The sequence below is a fragment of the Tursiops truncatus genome, chromosome 3, assembly GCF_011762595.2.
Source record: "Tursiops truncatus isolate mTurTru1 chromosome 3, mTurTru1.mat.Y, whole genome shotgun sequence".
NCBI lineage: Eukaryota > Metazoa > Chordata > Mammalia > Artiodactyla > Delphinidae > Tursiops > Tursiops truncatus.
In genome coordinates this window covers 168,846,227-168,862,245 of record NC_047036.1, presented here as the reverse complement: position 1 = coordinate 168,862,245, position 16,019 = coordinate 168,846,227, and the positions used below count along the sequence as shown (strand labels likewise).

The window sequence follows — 16,019 nt, the reverse complement described above, 5'->3', positions numbered from 1 at the left end:
CCTTGAAAACATGATACTCAGTGAGACAAGCCAGACACGAAAGGTCACATAGTATACGATTCATTTATATGAAATGTCTAGAACAGGCAAATCCACAGAAACAGAAAGTGTACTAGTCGTTTCCAGAGGCGGGGTGGGGGGATGCTAATGGGGATGGGGCTTCTTATGGGGGTGATGGAATGGTTTCTTTTCCTTATAAATTTTATTTATTTATTTATTGGCTACACCGCACAGTTTGTGGGATTTTAGTTCCCCAACCAGGGATCGAACCTGGGCCCCCAGCAGTGGAATCTTGGAGTCCTAACCACTGGACCGCCAGGGAATTCCTGATGGAATGTTTTGGAACTGGATAGACATGATGGTTGCACGCCATTGTGAATGTAGTAAATGTCTCTCATAGTAAGTTGTATGTGTATTTTACCACAATTCAAAAATCGATTGCGCTAAAATAGTATTTATCTTGTTGACTGAGATTTTGGTCTTAAATTTTACGCCTGAAGAAAGTGCCTTACTAGAAAGTACACTCATCCTAGTCCCAGCCCTACCAGAATTAAATAGGAAAGTCACAATACAGCTTCATTGAGAAGGTGACATTTAAGTCAAGACTGGAAGGAGACAAAGGAATTAGCCAAACTGGGTTGTGGGGATGAGCTTTCCAGGCAGAGGGAACAGTCAGTGCAAAGGCCCTGGGGCAGGACCGGGCCTGGTGTGTTGGAGGAACAGCCAGGAGGCCCGTGTGTCTGGAGCAGAGTGAGCGAGGGGGAGAGAGGGAGGAGGGGAGGGCAGGGAGGGGACGGGGCAGGTCTTGCAGGGCCTTGGGGAGGACTTGGGCTTTTACCCCGAGGGCGGTGGGACCCTGGCAGGCTGTGGGCAGAGGAGGGGCAGGACCTGAGTCAAGTATTTAAAGCCTGTCTGCTCTGCAAGGGGAAGGATTTTTGTCCTCCTTCATCACTGCTATAAACCTCCACCTAGAGCCATGCTTGGCACACAGTAGGTGCAATAAATGTTTACTGAGGGAATGAATGAATAACAGCTCCCTTTGGGGAGGGGGGCACTAGGGTACAGACCAGGAAACTCATACTGCCCTGGGGTCACTTAGCCAGGTTATGGCAGCCAGGGGCACAAACCCAGGCCGGGACAGCTGAGGCCCCAGCTCCACCAGGCCTATCACAGGGAGGTCCCTGTGCGCACGGCAGCCACCTGTTTCCTCCCCCGCCTCTGATTAATGACCCTGCAGCCCCATCCATCATGCACCAGCCAGCGCCTGGCTCTGCCCTGGAGGCGCGGGGCCCAGCGCTCATTTGTAAGCAGGCTGCGAGGCTGGTCTCAGGCTGTTGGATACATGAGACAGATCCCCGCCCCAACTTGGCCCCAGATGTGGCCCTAAGAACCCCAGGAAGAGGAAAGATCAGGATATGGACCCAAGGAGTAGGTGATGGGTAGGAGCTGGGGGGTGTGGGATGGCAGCTTCCCAGACAGGAAGGTCTTCAAAAGCCCCAGTTTCCCCCAAATTAATTATACGATGAAGACTATTCCCTCCTGGGCTGCAGCCTTCTGCCCTGCCTTTCCCCGACTTGCTGGCCTTCTGCTCTTTCTACCCGCAAAAGCTCCTCCACACAGCGGGCCCGGCTCAGCCTGCACCTCTCCTGAGCCTTAGTTTGGGGATCCCCCCTGGTCTCCTGACCTCCCGCCTCATCTGCATCCCTTCCCACTACCAGTAAGCATTTTCTACCACTCGCCCTGGTGGTCTCTCTCTGCTGCTCTAAGCCAGGGCTTCTCAGCTGGGGGCAATTCTGCCCTGAGGGACACTTGGGACTGGGGGTACTCCTGGGATCTAGTGAGTGGGGGCCAGGGATGCTTCTCAACACCCCACAGTGCCCAGAACGCCCCCCCCCACCAGAGAATGATTCGGGCCAGAATGTCGAGAGTACAGACTGACAAACCCTGCTCTGAACTCTTCCATGGCTCCCTAGTGCTCTCCAGGTACAAGCCCAACTCCTCAGTGCAGAATGCAGGGTCCTGCATCATCTGGGGTCCTGGCCCTCTCCAGCCAGTGTTCCCACCGTGACTTGCGTTCACGCCCCACCTGGAGGGGCAGGACTGCATAGCGATCAAAGGCCCAAGGACCTGGGTTGACATCATGGTGCTGCCACCCACCAGCTATGTGATTTTGGCCAAGTCTCTTAACCTCTCGGTGCCTTAATTTCCCCATATTTCAAATGGGCATAATGGTAGTACGCAAGGTTAAAATGCTAAAGCAGTGACTGGTTCATGGTAAAAACTCAAACAGGTAGGAGGGTGTAGAGAAAGTGGAACCTTCTTACACTGGTGGTGGGAATGTAACCTGGTATGAACAGTATGAAGGTTCCTTAAAAAACTAAAAATAGAGCTACCATATGCCCCAGCAATCCCACTCCTAGGCATATACCCGGAGAAAACCATGATTTGAAAAGAGACATGCACCCCAATGTTCATAGCAGCACTATTTACAATAGCCAAGACATGGAAACAACTTCAATGTCCATCGACAGAGGAATGAATAAAGAAGATGTGGTACATATATACAATAGAATACTACTCAGCCATAAAAAAGAACAAAATAATGCCATTTGCAGCAACATGGACGGACCTAGAGATTGTTATACTGAGTGAGGTAAATCAGACAGAAAAAGACAAATATCGTATGATATCGCTTACATGTGGAATCTAAAAAAAGGGTACAAATGAACTTATTTACAAAACAGAAGTAGAGTCACAGATGTAAAAATCAAACTTATGGTTACCAAGGGGGTAAGGGGGGGAGGGATAAATTGGGAGATTGGGATTGACATATACATACTACTATATACAAAATTGATAATAAGGACCTACTATATAGCACAGTGAACTCTATACTCTGTAATGGCCTATATGGGAAAAGAATCTAAAAAAAGAGTGGATATATGTATATGTATAACTGATTCACTTTGCTGTACACCTAAAAACTTAAACAGGGACTTCCCTGGTGGCACAGTGGTTAAGAATACGCCCGCCAATGCAGGGGACACGGGTTCGAGCCCTGGTCCAGGACGATCGCACATGCCGCAGAGCAGCTAAGCCCGTGCACCACAACTACTGAAGCGCACGCGCCTATAGAGCTCGCGCTCCGCAACAAGAGAAGCCACCACAGTGAGAAGCCCGCACAACGCAACGAACAGTAGCCCCCGCTCACCACAACTAGAGGAAGCTGGTGCGCAGCAACGAAGACCCAACGCAGCCAAATATAAATGAATAAATTAATTAAACTGGTGGGTCGGTTTATTCATAGTCTGGGTCACACATCCAGGCTTCTCTACTACATGGTGAAAGGCCTGCCCTGACCCCACTGTACTGGAGATGTACTGGAGATGTCTGTGTCCATCTCTGCCCACCCAAGGCTATACTGGAGATGTCTGTACTGGAGATGTCTGTGTCCATCTCTGCCCACCCAAGGCTACGGTCTGCTAAAATGGTCACCAAGAGCCCTAATACTTGGAGCTGCCTGCCTAGATGCAGAGGGCCTCCCAGGAGAAACGGTGTCTGGTCCCTGTGTGGGAGTGGGGAGATTTGCGAGCAGGGCTGGTTTGTTGGGCCTGTGACTCACGCAGTCTTACAGGACCCTGTACTTGAAGGAAGGGCCCTGATCTTAGTTTAATGCTCTGTTGTTACCATCCTAAAATTCCTGATCCTTTTTGAACCTGAGGCCCTGCGTTTTCATTTGGCCCTGGGCCCTGAAAATTCTGTAGCCTGTTCCACTCAGGGACCCGAATACAATTTGTGAGGTGTGCATATTCCGGAACCATTCGGAATAGTAAACTTTCTATAACTTTTTTTTTTTTTTTGGCCGCACCACACAGCTTGTGGGATCTTAGTTCCCTGACCAGGGATCCATCCCATGTCCCCAGCAGTGGAAGCAATGAGTCCTAACCACTGGACCACCAGGGAATTCCCCAGGAATAGTAAACTTTCTAAAAGTTTGCGCTTTTTCTCTTAGGGAATCGGGACTAGGGAGATCCTGCATCCTCCTAACTCGTCTCTGGCCCCACTGGATGCTGTTTTATTTATTTATTTGCTAGTTTGTTTATTTAGGGCATGCCCTGTGGCATGTGGGACCTTAGTTCCCTGACCAGGGATTGAACCCGGCCCCCTACAGTGGAAGCCTGGCATCCTAACCACTGGACTGCCAGGGAAGTCCAACATGCTGTCTTATTTAATGTGTTACCTTGCTCGTGATGAATTTCTGGCATTAATTTTTATTTTAAAAAATATCGTGTTCCGGGCTTTCACTACCATGGCCTGGGTTCAATCCCCGGTCAGGGAACCGAGATCCCGCAAGCCGCGCTGGGTGGCCACAGGGAAAAAAAAAAAAAAAAATACGGTGTTAAAGTACTGTTTTATCTTGAAGGGCTTTTTGGGTGGAAGGGGCTTCAATTTTGCTTACTCATGTCAACCTAGTCCTAACCCTTCCTCTGCCCAGGAAAGGTGACCAGAGTCCTAACTCCAGATGGGAAAACCCAAGGCCCATCCAGGAGGCAAGGTGCATAGTTGATGGCGATGGTGATAATGAAGAGCTTGTCTATTTAGCACTTGCTGGGGGTTCACGTGTATTATTTCAACAGCTTCTTCGAGGCCTGAGTCAGTCCTGTCCCTCCTCTGCCCACAGCCCTCCAGGGCTCCGACCTCACTGAGTAAAAGCCTAAGTCCTTCCCACAGACCCCGAGGCCCTGCACCATCTGTCCCGTCCCATCACCAGCTACTGAATTTGCAGGGCCCTTGTTCAAAAACTGCAAAACAAGGGCTTCCCTGGTGGCGCAGTGGTTGAGAGTCCGCCTGCTGATGCAGGGGACACGGGTTCGTGCCCCGGTCTGGGAAGATCCCACATGCCGCGGAGCGGCTAGGCCCGTGAGCCATGGCCGCTGAGCCTGCGCGTCCGGAGCCTGTGCTCCGCAACGGGAGTGGCCACAACAGTGAGAGGCCCGCGTACCGCAAAAAAAAATAAGTAAATAATTGCAAAACAAAACTGTGAGGCCCCTTGTTCAAAAATTATTAGGAATTTCCAGACCAAAACGGCAGATCATTAACCCAAGCGCAGGCCCTTCTGGGAGCAGCGCCCATGTGTGAATGCAGGAAGCTGCTGCCTCCCTGCCCCCATCTCCTCCCAAGCACCCCACTCCGTGCCAGCCACAGTGCTGCCTCAGGGCCTTTGCACTGGCGTTTCTCCCTACTTGAATAAGCCACCACCCCCACAGCCTACTGGCTCGCTCTCTCAGCTCTCTCACCTTCGGGCCCTCTTAGAGGCCAAGCAGGCCCCCTCTGACCTCCCTCTGCGAAAAATCGCACCTTCCCAGCCCTCCCTCCTGCTTTGTTTTCTCCATAGCTGTTACCACCTTCTGACCTGCCAGGGATTTGGTTCACGTGTTTGCCGTCTCATGTCATCTCCACCAGGGTCGGGACTTTGTACCCCTTCCCACCCCCACGTCCTGGAGCGGGGCCTGGAACACAGTAGGCGCTCCGTAAATGTGTGTTGAAGGCATGGCTCCCAGGAAGTCGGTATCACCACCTCCTTTCTACTGAAAAGGAAACCGAGGCTCAGAGAACAGCCCGTGAGCCAAGATTACAGAGCATGTCCCTGGCACGCGTCCGGGTCGCGCCATGACTGCGCCGGCGGTTTCGATGGGGGCAGCCGGGCCCCCCGGCTCTGACACATGGGGAAACCGAGGCCCTGGCGGCTGCCTGGGCCACCCGGCCGGGAGGGACCGCAGCGAGGCGGCGGCGCGCCGGGCCCAAGGTCACTGCGCCGGCCGGCCCGGGGGAGGCGGATGGGTGGGGATCCGCGGGCCTCCCCGGGCGCGCGCCCCCCCCCCCTCGGCGGCGCGCACGGGGCCCGGGAAGCAGCAGCAGCGGCAGCGGCGGCAGCAGCAGGTGGAGCCGGAGCCTCCGCTTAGCCGAGGCCGCGGCCACTGCCGGCGTCGCCGCCATTAGACAATAGGAGCGGCGGCCGGGCGTGCGGGGAGGCGGGCGGCGGGGAGGGGCGGGGAGGGGCGCCGGGCGCGCAGGAAGCGGGGCCCGGGGCGCGCCGGGGCCGGGCGCGCGGGGAGGGGGCGCAGGAAGCGGGCGAGGCCGGGCGCGGGAGGCGGCGGCGGCGGCCCCGGGAGCTGCCGATCGGCGCCGGGACAAAGGCGCGGCCGCCCGGCGCCCCGAGCAGCCCGAGCCGGGGCGCACAGCCGGGGCGCAACCCGCGCCCCCCGCCGCGACTGACATGATGTTTCCACAAAGCAGGCATTCGGTAAGCGGGGCCCGCCGGCCCGGCGCCCCCCCATCCGGGCCCGGCACCCCTCAGTTCCCGGCCGGGCCATCCCCCCAGCTCTGGGCCCTGCGTCCGCCCAGGTCCTGACCCGGTCCCCCCAGTTCCCAGCCGGACCCTTCCCTCCCCCAGGTTCGGGCCCTGCGCACCCCGCTCCAGATCCCAGCCGGACCTCCCCACCCCCAGCTCGGCGTCTCCCCCCCACCTCCTAGGCCCAGTCCCCTCCAGCTCTGGGCCCAGCGCTACTCCCCACCCCCAGCTCCGGGGCTCCCTCCCATCCCCGGTAGCTCCCTGTCCCCCTCCCAGCTTCCGGGCCCAGAGCACCCCCCCTAGCTCCCAAGCCAGGTCTCCTCCAGATCCCAACTCAGATCCCCCCAGCCCCGGCCCCAGCTCCTGGGCCCTGTGCCCCCCCCCCCATCAAGCCAGCCAGGGCCTCGGCGGCCTTTGCCTCGGGCCTGGGGCGCCCCGGGAGCCCCACCAGGCACTTCTAACGCCGGGGCTGCTTTCGGGGCTTGGGAGTGGGGGGAGACCGGAGGCGCACCCCTCCCGGAAGAGCGCGGCCCGGAGGAAGGGTGCTAGGAATCTGGGGTGGGCCCCCCCGGAAGATTTCGGGTGCTTAGAGAGGCCCCTCCCCCAAGGGGAGTTTGCAAGGAAGCCTCATTCCCCCCTCCCACACCGCCAGCTTGGGGAGGGGGACCCTCTAGGACGCGTTCTCCCCCCCTCCCAGAGGCAGTTGGGGCGCTCAGATGTGCACCCCCTCTCGGCGCTTTGGAGGCGCGGTAGAGGGCGCACCCTGCCCCCCACCAAGGGCGGGCCTTCAAACGCACCTCCACAGCCTGCGGGGGGCGGGGGACGAGAGCCTCCGGGCGCGCCCACCCCCCTCGGCTTCGGGCGGAGAGGCGGGGGCAGGAAGTGCGGGCGGGGGCCGCTCCGGGGGCTGTAAACACGGGCCCGGGAAGTAGGGCGGGTGGGGGGGGGGGGACGCTGCAGCTGCGCCGGCCGCTGCCTCGGGGCAGCGGGGGAGAGAGGTGGGTGGTGGCTCCACCGGATCCTGACCCGGGCCGCCCCTCCCCACAGGGCTCGTCGCACCTCCCCCAGCAACTGAAATTCACCACCTCGGACTCCTGCGACCGCATCAAAGATGAGTTTCAGCTGCTGCAGGCTCAGTACCACAGGTGAGCTGGGGCTGGTGGTACCCGCCCCGGGAGAAGCTGGAGACCCCTGCTCAGATGGCAAGACTGAAGCCTGCAGCGGAGGTTGTGGCCCCTGCTATATATCTAGGCTCCGAAAAAGTAGAGGCGTTGAATGTCTTAGGTGGCAGGCACTGTCTTTAGCACTTTGCTGATATGAAATTCATTTAGTCTTTAAGACAGTCCCATTTTGTAGATGAGAAAACTGAGGCACAAAAATTTCAATAATTTGCCCAAAGCCTCAGCTGTCTGGTGTCAGAGCCCCTCTCCCCACCCCAATCTGCATTGGATAAAAGACCTCCCAACAGATGGAGTTGGGGATGGGCCCTCCACCTCCCCCCCCACCCCCCCCCCCCCCACCAAAATCTGTAGCATGTTCTCTCTCTCTGCCTAGTTTTGGAGAAAGGGTTCCTGCCAGCCCGCAGAAAGGCGATTCTCTTTCCAGAACTGAATCTAACGTTTCTAAAGGACTTGCCAATGTGCCAAATCTAAAGAGAAAGGAACTATTATTGTCTTCATTTTACACTTAGAGAAACTTAAGCCCAGAGACGATAGGAATTTCCTGGGGTTGCACAGCAAAGAAGTGGCAGAACTGAGATTTGTACCCAGTCTCTGGGTTGAAGAATGCAGATTCTCAAGGTTTTGCTATGGAGGGGGGCTTTGAACTAAGAATCAAAAGGGGGTCCATGGCCACAAATACCTGTGGGGTCTTAGGCCCTCTCTGGACCTTACTTTACCCACACGAAAGTATTCTTTGAAGGGTCCCGAGTTGTCTCCAAGAAGAAATTGGGAACAGTGATATATTTGTTCTTTTGGAGGTACTTCCCATTCTCCCCATTTGCTGAAGATGGAACATACATCCATTTGTTTAATCTTTACTGCTGCCCTATCGTTGTGCTCATTTCAAAGATGAGGAAACTGAGGCACAGATGGTTGAAGGGCAGGCCTAGGAACTTTGTTCTGGTCCTGTGATGTGGAGGGTTTAGGGGCTTTGCCTGGCAGGCCTGGCCTTTCTGAGCCTCTTCCCCTCCACCCCCCCGCCCCCCGACCTGGCCCATGCCCATGTCACAGTGAGCACTGGGGCTGATCCAGTTCCAGAGACCCAGCAATCTGACGTTTGCTGCCACAGTGCTATGTGACCTCGGGTAGGCCACACCCCCTCTCTGAGCTTTGGAGTCTCCATCTGCTGGGCCTGGGCTTCCTGCTTTACACTGAGGGGTCCTACCATGTTGGGGGCTCACACAGGATCCACCAGTCCTTCAGGAAGGGCCAGAAATGCAGAGTTTGGAATGAAATTGCCTGATTTTGTTTTTAACGGTGGCAACAAATGCATATTTTTAAAGAAAGTTGGAGAAACCAACTGTGGCTGTCCTCCCAACTGGGGTATACAAGTCGTGGTCAGTCTGGTGAAGAGAAACTCCAGTCTCCTGGGGTGACTACAAGAGCAACTAAGTTTTTATTGGGTACTTGCTGAATACCAGCATTAAGAGTGTTTCTGGTCTTAATTCATTTCATCCTCACCACCTAACCCTCGGAGGTTGGAACTCAACAGACTTGGAGACCAAGACCCAGAGAGGTAGAGGGGTTTGCCCAGAGTCACACAGCATCAAAATAGCAGGGTTGAACTTTGGACCCAGTCTATCTGGCTTGAGTTTGTGCTCTCAGCTCTTTACCTGTCACCCTGACACCCTCGTGAGGGGCCTTTGAGAGATACCCAAAGCTTATCCTTGCTGGGGGAGCTTGAGAGAGGCAGGGGCGGTCACCATCTCTGTTACCCAATGGTGGAAATTTATGACCCACTGCTAGGGAAATCAGGACCCACAAGAGGGCCTTGGGTGCCTTTGAAGATTCCTTGGTAAATCCAATCCAGAGCCCTACCAGCCAACTCGGCTCCCGCAGCAGCCTCTCCACCGTGTCTGTTTGTTCCTCCTTTGCTGGAGAGTTTTCCTCAGTGCTTGAGAGTATGGCCTCTGAAGCCAGCTTCCTGGCTGTGTGTCCTTGAGCCCGTTCACTCAACCTCTCTGGGCGTCCATTGCATCATCTGTAAAAACAGAGTGATGTTAACAGCCCTGACCTCTTTGGGTTTCAGGAGAGGTAAAAGTTTTTTTGAATCCCTGTCTCAGCTACAGTCAGGGCATTTGCTCTGACTTTTGTTATTTTTATTATTTTCATTGCTTTCTCTGCCCCCAGATCTGCAAAGTTGGTTTCATAATCCACATTTTCTGGCTAGGGCACCTGAGGCTCCCCCTGCCCCATTTTCTGCCTGTCCCCCACCAAAGTTAGGGGCTCCCCTGCACAATGGGGGGGACCTCAGCCCAGCCCCCGCCCCTCCCCGTGTTCTTTTTCAGTCTGAAACTCGAATGTGACAAGCTGGCCAGCGAGAAGTCAGAGATGCAGCGTCATTACGTGATGGTAAGCCAGCCCTGGGGTCCAGTAGGCAGGGATGGGGGACCCCAGATCCCCCTCCAGCACCAGCAGCTGTTGCCTGAACCCTGGCCGCCACCTCTGGGATGTATGAGGAGTCAGGGTCAGCTCTCCATTCAGCCTGCCCCTGGGCCGGGCTGAGTCCGTCTTGCTGGCCTGGCTGCTGGCCCAGGCAGTGGCCGAGGTGCCAAACCACCGGGTTGCAGCCTGGGCCTGCCAGGTCCCCCGGCTGTCCTTGGCAGGAAAGGAGCCAATGGCTGGGAAAGCCAGGATCTGACTGAGGGAGCAGCCAGATCCCTCCCCACCCCCATGGTCCAGGCATCCCAGGCTTAACCCCTCCTTGCCCAAGCCTGGGAGGAGGACTCTGACGTGGGTGGGAGGGAAGGGGTGTCACTGCGTTCTTGGGCCTGACATTTGAGACCCTGCCCGCGTGCACACTGCCAGAATCACTTGCTAGGTTTCCTACCCACCAGGTGGCGATTTCTGCGTCAACCCCACCCCACCCCCACGCCCCACTGCGCCACCTCCGTCCAGCCCAGAGCCCACTTCTCCCAGGCTGTGGGGGAAGCAGAGCCAGACACTGAACCTCTGGCCTCAGAGAGAGGGATGGGGCTGGGGCAGAGAGAGGGACCCAGGACTGGGGGACTCCAGAAGGGGGTGCTCCCGGTTTGAGAAAGACTGCCTGGAGGATGGGGCATTGCAGCTGGGGTCTTGAAGAATGAGTAGGAGCTTGCTGGGCAGAGAAGGGGAGACCACACAAAGGCCTGGGAACAAACGTCTTCCCCCCCACCCTCCCTGGAGTGACAGAGGGGTGCCATGGGACTGTTTAGAGCAAGGGAAGGGGCAGGGTCAGATCTGGGGCGTGAGGGGGGGCGCTGCTGGCCCCAGAGCCAGACCCAGCAGGATTTGTTTATCCTCGATTATTTATACCCAGGAAGGCAAACTTTCCTGGAGTCCAGGGCCACCCGCAGACAAGACACATAAAGATAAAAGATTAGGAGCCTTGGAGAGAGAGAGAGAGAGAGTGCGCGAGAGTATGTGTGTGTCTATGTGTGTCTGTGTGTGTGTCTGTGTGTGTGTTAGAGGTTGGGGTGTGATCATTATTCCAGAAACCAGGGCACCCACACCGCTGCTGGGGCCCTGAAGCTCCCCCAGCTTCCGCAGCAGCCCCACCAGGCACCTGGGCCCCAGCGCCTGGTGTGGGTGTCTCCCCACTTCCATCTCCATCTCTTTCGCCTGCCCTCCCCTCCCCATCTCTCCACTTCTCCCCTTCTCCCCCTCTCCCCCTCTTTGTCTCTCTGTCACTCCCCCCATCTCTTTGTCTCTGGAGCCCCCCATTCTTCACCCGCCGCCATTTCTCTCTGTCTCCTCTCCGCCCCCACGCAGTACTACGAGATGTCCTACGGCTTGAACATCGAGATGCACAAGCAGGTACGCCCTCTTCCCCCCTCCTCCGTCCCACGCTTACTTCGGCACTCCCCCAGGCAGGTAGGAGCTTGCCCACCCTTTGCCTGAGCTCTAAGTCTGCCCTGGTATCCTGTTACCTCCCAACCCACCCCCCTTTCTTAGGCCTCCCTGAGGGGGAGGGGCAGAGACTTTCCGGGGACCTGCCACCCCCCACCCCACTGTCTCCCCTTTGCAAACAGCAGGGGAGGGGTGATGTGCCAACCCACCCTGGAACCCCCAGATTGCCCCTTGCCCTGCAGCCTTGCTCTTGCCACCTGTGCCCTGATGAGGCTACCCTCGGGTATGTTGTAGAACACTGATGCCAGCTGCCCCCACCCCTTTTCCCCTCTCCCCCACGGAGCACTCACTACCTATCAGGCACTGGGCATCATCTTCCCAGGGCCACCGGGACCCCAAGCGGCTGGGCGTGGGTTTGTCACTGTGCTCTTAGCCTACAGGGCAGAGAGCCAGCCTCAGATTCCACCTTTGCTGCTGATTGGGTGCCCGTGGGCCCGATGAGTTGACCTGACCCTGAGCCGAGCTGGCCTCTTCTTAGATTAGACAGAACCCCCAGGCCTCCCGGGGCTGGTCTGCGCCTGCCCCAGCTGCTGCCCAGGGCTGAAGCGTCTGTGTGTTTCAGGCTGAAATCGTCAAGAGGCTGAATGGGATCTGTGCCCAGGTCCTGCCCTACCTTTCCCAAGAGGTGAGTGGAGCCCCCAGGCCTCCCAGGGCTGCGGGGAGGAGGCGGTAGATGGATCGTGAACTTTCCCCAGGCCCTCCGTCCTGCAGCCATCTGGGGCAGCAGCGTGCTGGGTACCCCGGGGCACATGCCTTCCCTCTCTGGACCTCTCAGCCACCAGCCAGTCTGTGCAGAAGAATCCCCAGGTTGGAGAAACCCCAGGGGTGCAGGGCAGTGGAGGGAGGGGCCTCACCCTGCTGTGGAATTCCCAGCCTGAGTGAGTCATTGCACTGTAAAAATGTCAGCTACGCTGAAGACTGCACCAAGAATTCTCTTGCCCTGTTTTGCTTCCGTCTTTCACCCCCTGAGATTCATCTGCGGGGCCCTGCTGGCCACAGTGTGGACAGGGGGGCTCCCAGCACACATAGGCAGACATACAAACAGCCACAGGTATGCGCAGAGGTGACACTTAAACACACGGCACACAGACACACAGAGATGCACACGGACACACGGAGGAACCAGGTACCCAACTCTTCCTCTTTTGTTTCCTGGGGTTCTAAGACTCTTGGTGTGAGGCCCACTCTGTACAGACAGACAGACACACACACACACACACACACACACACACACGTCTGAGTCATGTAAGGCCCATCTGCTCTCTGCCAGATTTACTCTTGATAATTCATCATTTTCTCTTTAGCCCCCACCCATATCTTGGGGTCCCTCAGGTGATGCCCAGGAACAATTCCAGGAGGACACCATGAAAGCCCCAAAGAAGGGGACTCTTAGGACCCTGAAGACCTAGCCTTGTGGTTTCCGTTCACAACAGGGGCTCCCTGGTAGCCAAGGCAAAGAAGGAGCTTGGCAGATTCTAGCATCTGATGGCCAGAGAGACAGACGTTCAGGGAGGGCTGGGGTACAGGGTGGGGGATTGCCCTGAACTGAGACTCGTGCCCCAGCCCTGCCAGAATTCACTGGGCCTTCCCAGGCTCTGGAGAAAGAGGAGCTTGGGTTAGCAGATCTCAGATCTCTTGGACCAGCAGTCCTGGTCTGAGCTCTTAGAACCAGGACTTCCCTGTACTGTTGACCAGGTTGTGCACTGCACTTCTGCTTCTTTGCACATGGCATTGGTCGTGGTTCAGGCTTTCTCAGACTCACCCAAAAGCTTTTTCCTAAGATTTTGGTACCAAGCCCTTTGGGTCTTCTCTGCATCTCCGTGTATCCCATTTTCCAGATGAAGAGACTGAGGCTGGATGAAAGGAATCAGCTGGAGAGAGGGGGGTTTCGGGAGGCGTGGGAAGCTGTGGAGAGGGAGGGCTCTAATAGCCCAGATGGGAGCGGGGCTTCTGGGCTTTGAGCCACAAGCCCTAACAAGATCGGGGCTAATCAGTTGATTTCTCTCCACATCCAGCACCAGCAGCAAGTCTTGGGAGCCATCGAGAGGGCTAAGCAGGTCACTGCTCCTGAGCTGAACTCCATCATCCGAGTATGTTTGGGGTCTTCGGGGGAAGCAGCGGGTGGGAGAAGGACAGGTGGGCCCAAGGGGGCTAACGCTCCCCTTCCTCTGCCCTGCAGCAGCAGCTCCAAGCCCACCAGCTGTCCCAGCTGCAGGCTCTGGCCCTGCCTCTGACCCCACTGCCTGTGGGGCTGCAGCCCCCTTCGCTGCCGGCGGTCAGTGCAGGCACCGGCCTCCTCTCGCTGTCGGCGCTGGGCTCCCAGGCCCACCTCTCCAAGGAAGACAAGAATGGGCATGACGGTGACACCCACCAGGAGGATGATGGCGAGAAGTCGGATTAGTGGGTGGCTGGGATGGGGGCAGGGGGACAAAGGGGAGACAGACACGGAGAGAGAGGAAGAGTCAGCATAAGACACAGTATAGCTCGGGATTGGCTCAACTCTGGTAGTATTTATGGTAGCCGCCTGCTGGGGCCCTCGCCCTGCTTGTGTGCCACCCCCTGACTTGACTCCTACCCCCGACTCCCAGCCTCCCTCCTCCTCCCCTGCAGCCTGAATGGGTCATTACCTGCTCATACCACAGATGAGGCAAGCTGAGGCCTGGAGGCACAAGTGGGAGGCCAGGTCCGAAGGGAGCAAGACCTCAAGAGGTCCAATACCCCCTGCACTTCCCCAATTCGCACACCTGTAACTGACAGCCCGCTGCCCCCCCCGCCCCTCCCCGGGGCACACCCTGGCCTCACACCCTGGCACTGCATGCAAACACAATGCTAGCTGCCCCTCCCCGCCCTGGGCGCCCCGCGTCTCCCCTTCCCACTCACTCACCCTCTGCTAGTTCCCGCCGCCCACACCCACCTAGTCCTGTCCCCTCACCCATGAAAGAAAGAGGGGCCATGGACAGCAAGCTTTGCCCGGGGAACAGGGTGGGATGGGCGACCCAGAATTCCCTTTCTCCCTTTTCCCAAATAAAGATGAGGGTACTCGAGTTGTCTTGGTTTTTATTTTTTATTTTTCCTTTTTCCAGTATACTAGCTTGTCTTTTAAGAAAAGGGATATTAAAAAAAAGAAAAAGACAGAAAAATGTTAAAAAAAAAAAGCAACACCCACACCTGTGTCTGTATATAGCCTTTTAGACTGTCAGCCTTTGTTGTGTTCAGTCGTTTGATCTCTACGGAGAGAAGTGAAAATGCTGTATCGAGGGTGGGCTTAGCTGTGCCTTTCAAATAAAGATGTGAGAAGGTTGGTTGCCGTGTTCCTGCCTCTGTGTTGCGAGTTGCCCGCGGTGCCCCCCCTTCCCGGAGGAGGAGAGGGCTTCCTTCAAGTCTGAGATCCCCTCGTCTGTTACAGGACTGGATATTGAGAGTCCTAGCTGAGTCCAGCTTGTAAATGTAGTCTAGCTCCTGAACTTGGCGCCTAGCCCAGAGAGGGCCAGCTGGAGGCTCTAGGTCACACAGCACAGCCTATGTGCTTGAGGTCTAGCCAGCCGTTTTGACAGGTAGGCAAAGGGATTCAGAAAAGCTAAGGGGTCACTAGTTTCTGAGTCCCAGGCCAGAGGGTTCCTAAATGACAGTCTTTACCCTTAGAGACAGCTGCTGAGACTGGACAGTCACACTGCACACACAAAACGCTTTTTTCCAGATCAGAGAACAGACCCCCAGCTGGACCTCAACTCTCCAAGGACCACTTGGAGCCCACCCTAGCCCCCCTGCATCCAAGCTGGACCAGCCCAGGAGGGGGAGCCAGCAGGAAAGGTGATTCCCAGCACACTTGGCATTTCAGTCAAGAGAACTTCAGGGACTTCCCTGGTGGTCCAGTGGTTAAGACTCTGCGCTCCCGATGCAGGGGGTGTGGGTTCGATCCCTGGTTGGGGAACTAAGATCCCACATACCCCGTGCTGTGGCCAAAAAATTTAATAATAAAAACTAAGAGGGCTTCCCTGGTGGCGCAGTGGTTGAGAGTCCGCCTGCTGATGCAGGGGACACGGGTTCGTGCCCCGGTCCGGGAAGATCCCACATGCCGCGGAGCGGCTGGGCCCATGAGCCGTGGCCGCTGAGCCTGCGCGTCCGGAGCCTGTGCTCCGCAACGGGAGAGGCCACAACAGTGAGAGGCCCGCATACTGCAAAAAAAAAACAAAAAAACAAAAAAAAAAAACTAAGAGAAGTTCAGGCTCCCCACCCAGGATATGGGCCTGGTGGCGGGGAGGTGGGTGGAGAGTGGGGACAGTCATCTGGACTTGGTAAGATCTTCACAAGGGCTTCATGCTACAGAAATCCCACCCTCAAGGAACTGGGAGCACGAAGGATGCAAGGAATTCTCAGCTGTCTGCCCAATCCAGTGGGTTTGCATGGGGGCCAAGGGCACAGGAAGGGAAGGAAGGAGAGACAGAGGGGTAATGATGGACAGCCAACCTCAGGGTAAATGTCTCCTGTCCCTAAGGAGAGAAAGAGGAGGCAGAGAGGGGACAGGGGGACCCTCCTGCTGGGCCCCGCCCCTCCCCCAC

The 16,019-nt window shown here is 56.7% G+C and overlaps 1 protein-coding gene across 1 annotated transcript; it reads left to right on the top strand.

The window, feature by feature from the left end:
* The first annotated feature begins 6,082 nt into the window (after positions 1-6,082).
* TLE5 (TLE family member 5, transcriptional modulator) lies at positions 6,083-14,762 on the top strand. The gene is made up of 7 exons (XM_033854720.2): positions 6,083-6,304; positions 7,400-7,497; positions 9,861-9,924; positions 11,323-11,367; positions 12,023-12,085; positions 13,476-13,550; positions 13,640-14,762. Exons 1-7 carry the CDS (start codon positions 6,278-6,280, stop codon positions 13,859-13,861), a joined length of 594 nt encoding a protein of 197 aa, XP_033710611.1. The 5' UTR covers positions 6,083-6,277; the 3' UTR covers positions 13,862-14,762.
* The last annotated feature ends 1,257 nt before the right edge of the window (positions 14,763-16,019 follow it).

What these genes read in the sequence shown, in the direction of transcription:
- TLE5 (XM_033854720.2), top strand. Translation starts at nt 6,278, where the DNA reads ATGATGTTTCCACAAAGCAGGCATTCG. An exon ending in ACATCGAGATGCACAAGCAG is followed by an intron (nt 11,368 to 12,022) that starts GTACGCCCTCTT and finishes TGTGTGTTTCAG; the next exon opens with GCTGAAATCGTCAAGAGGCT. An exon ending in TGCCCTACCTTTCCCAAGAG is followed by an intron (nt 12,086 to 13,475) that starts GTGAGTGGAGCC and finishes CTCCACATCCAG; the next exon opens with CACCAGCAGCAAGTCTTGGG.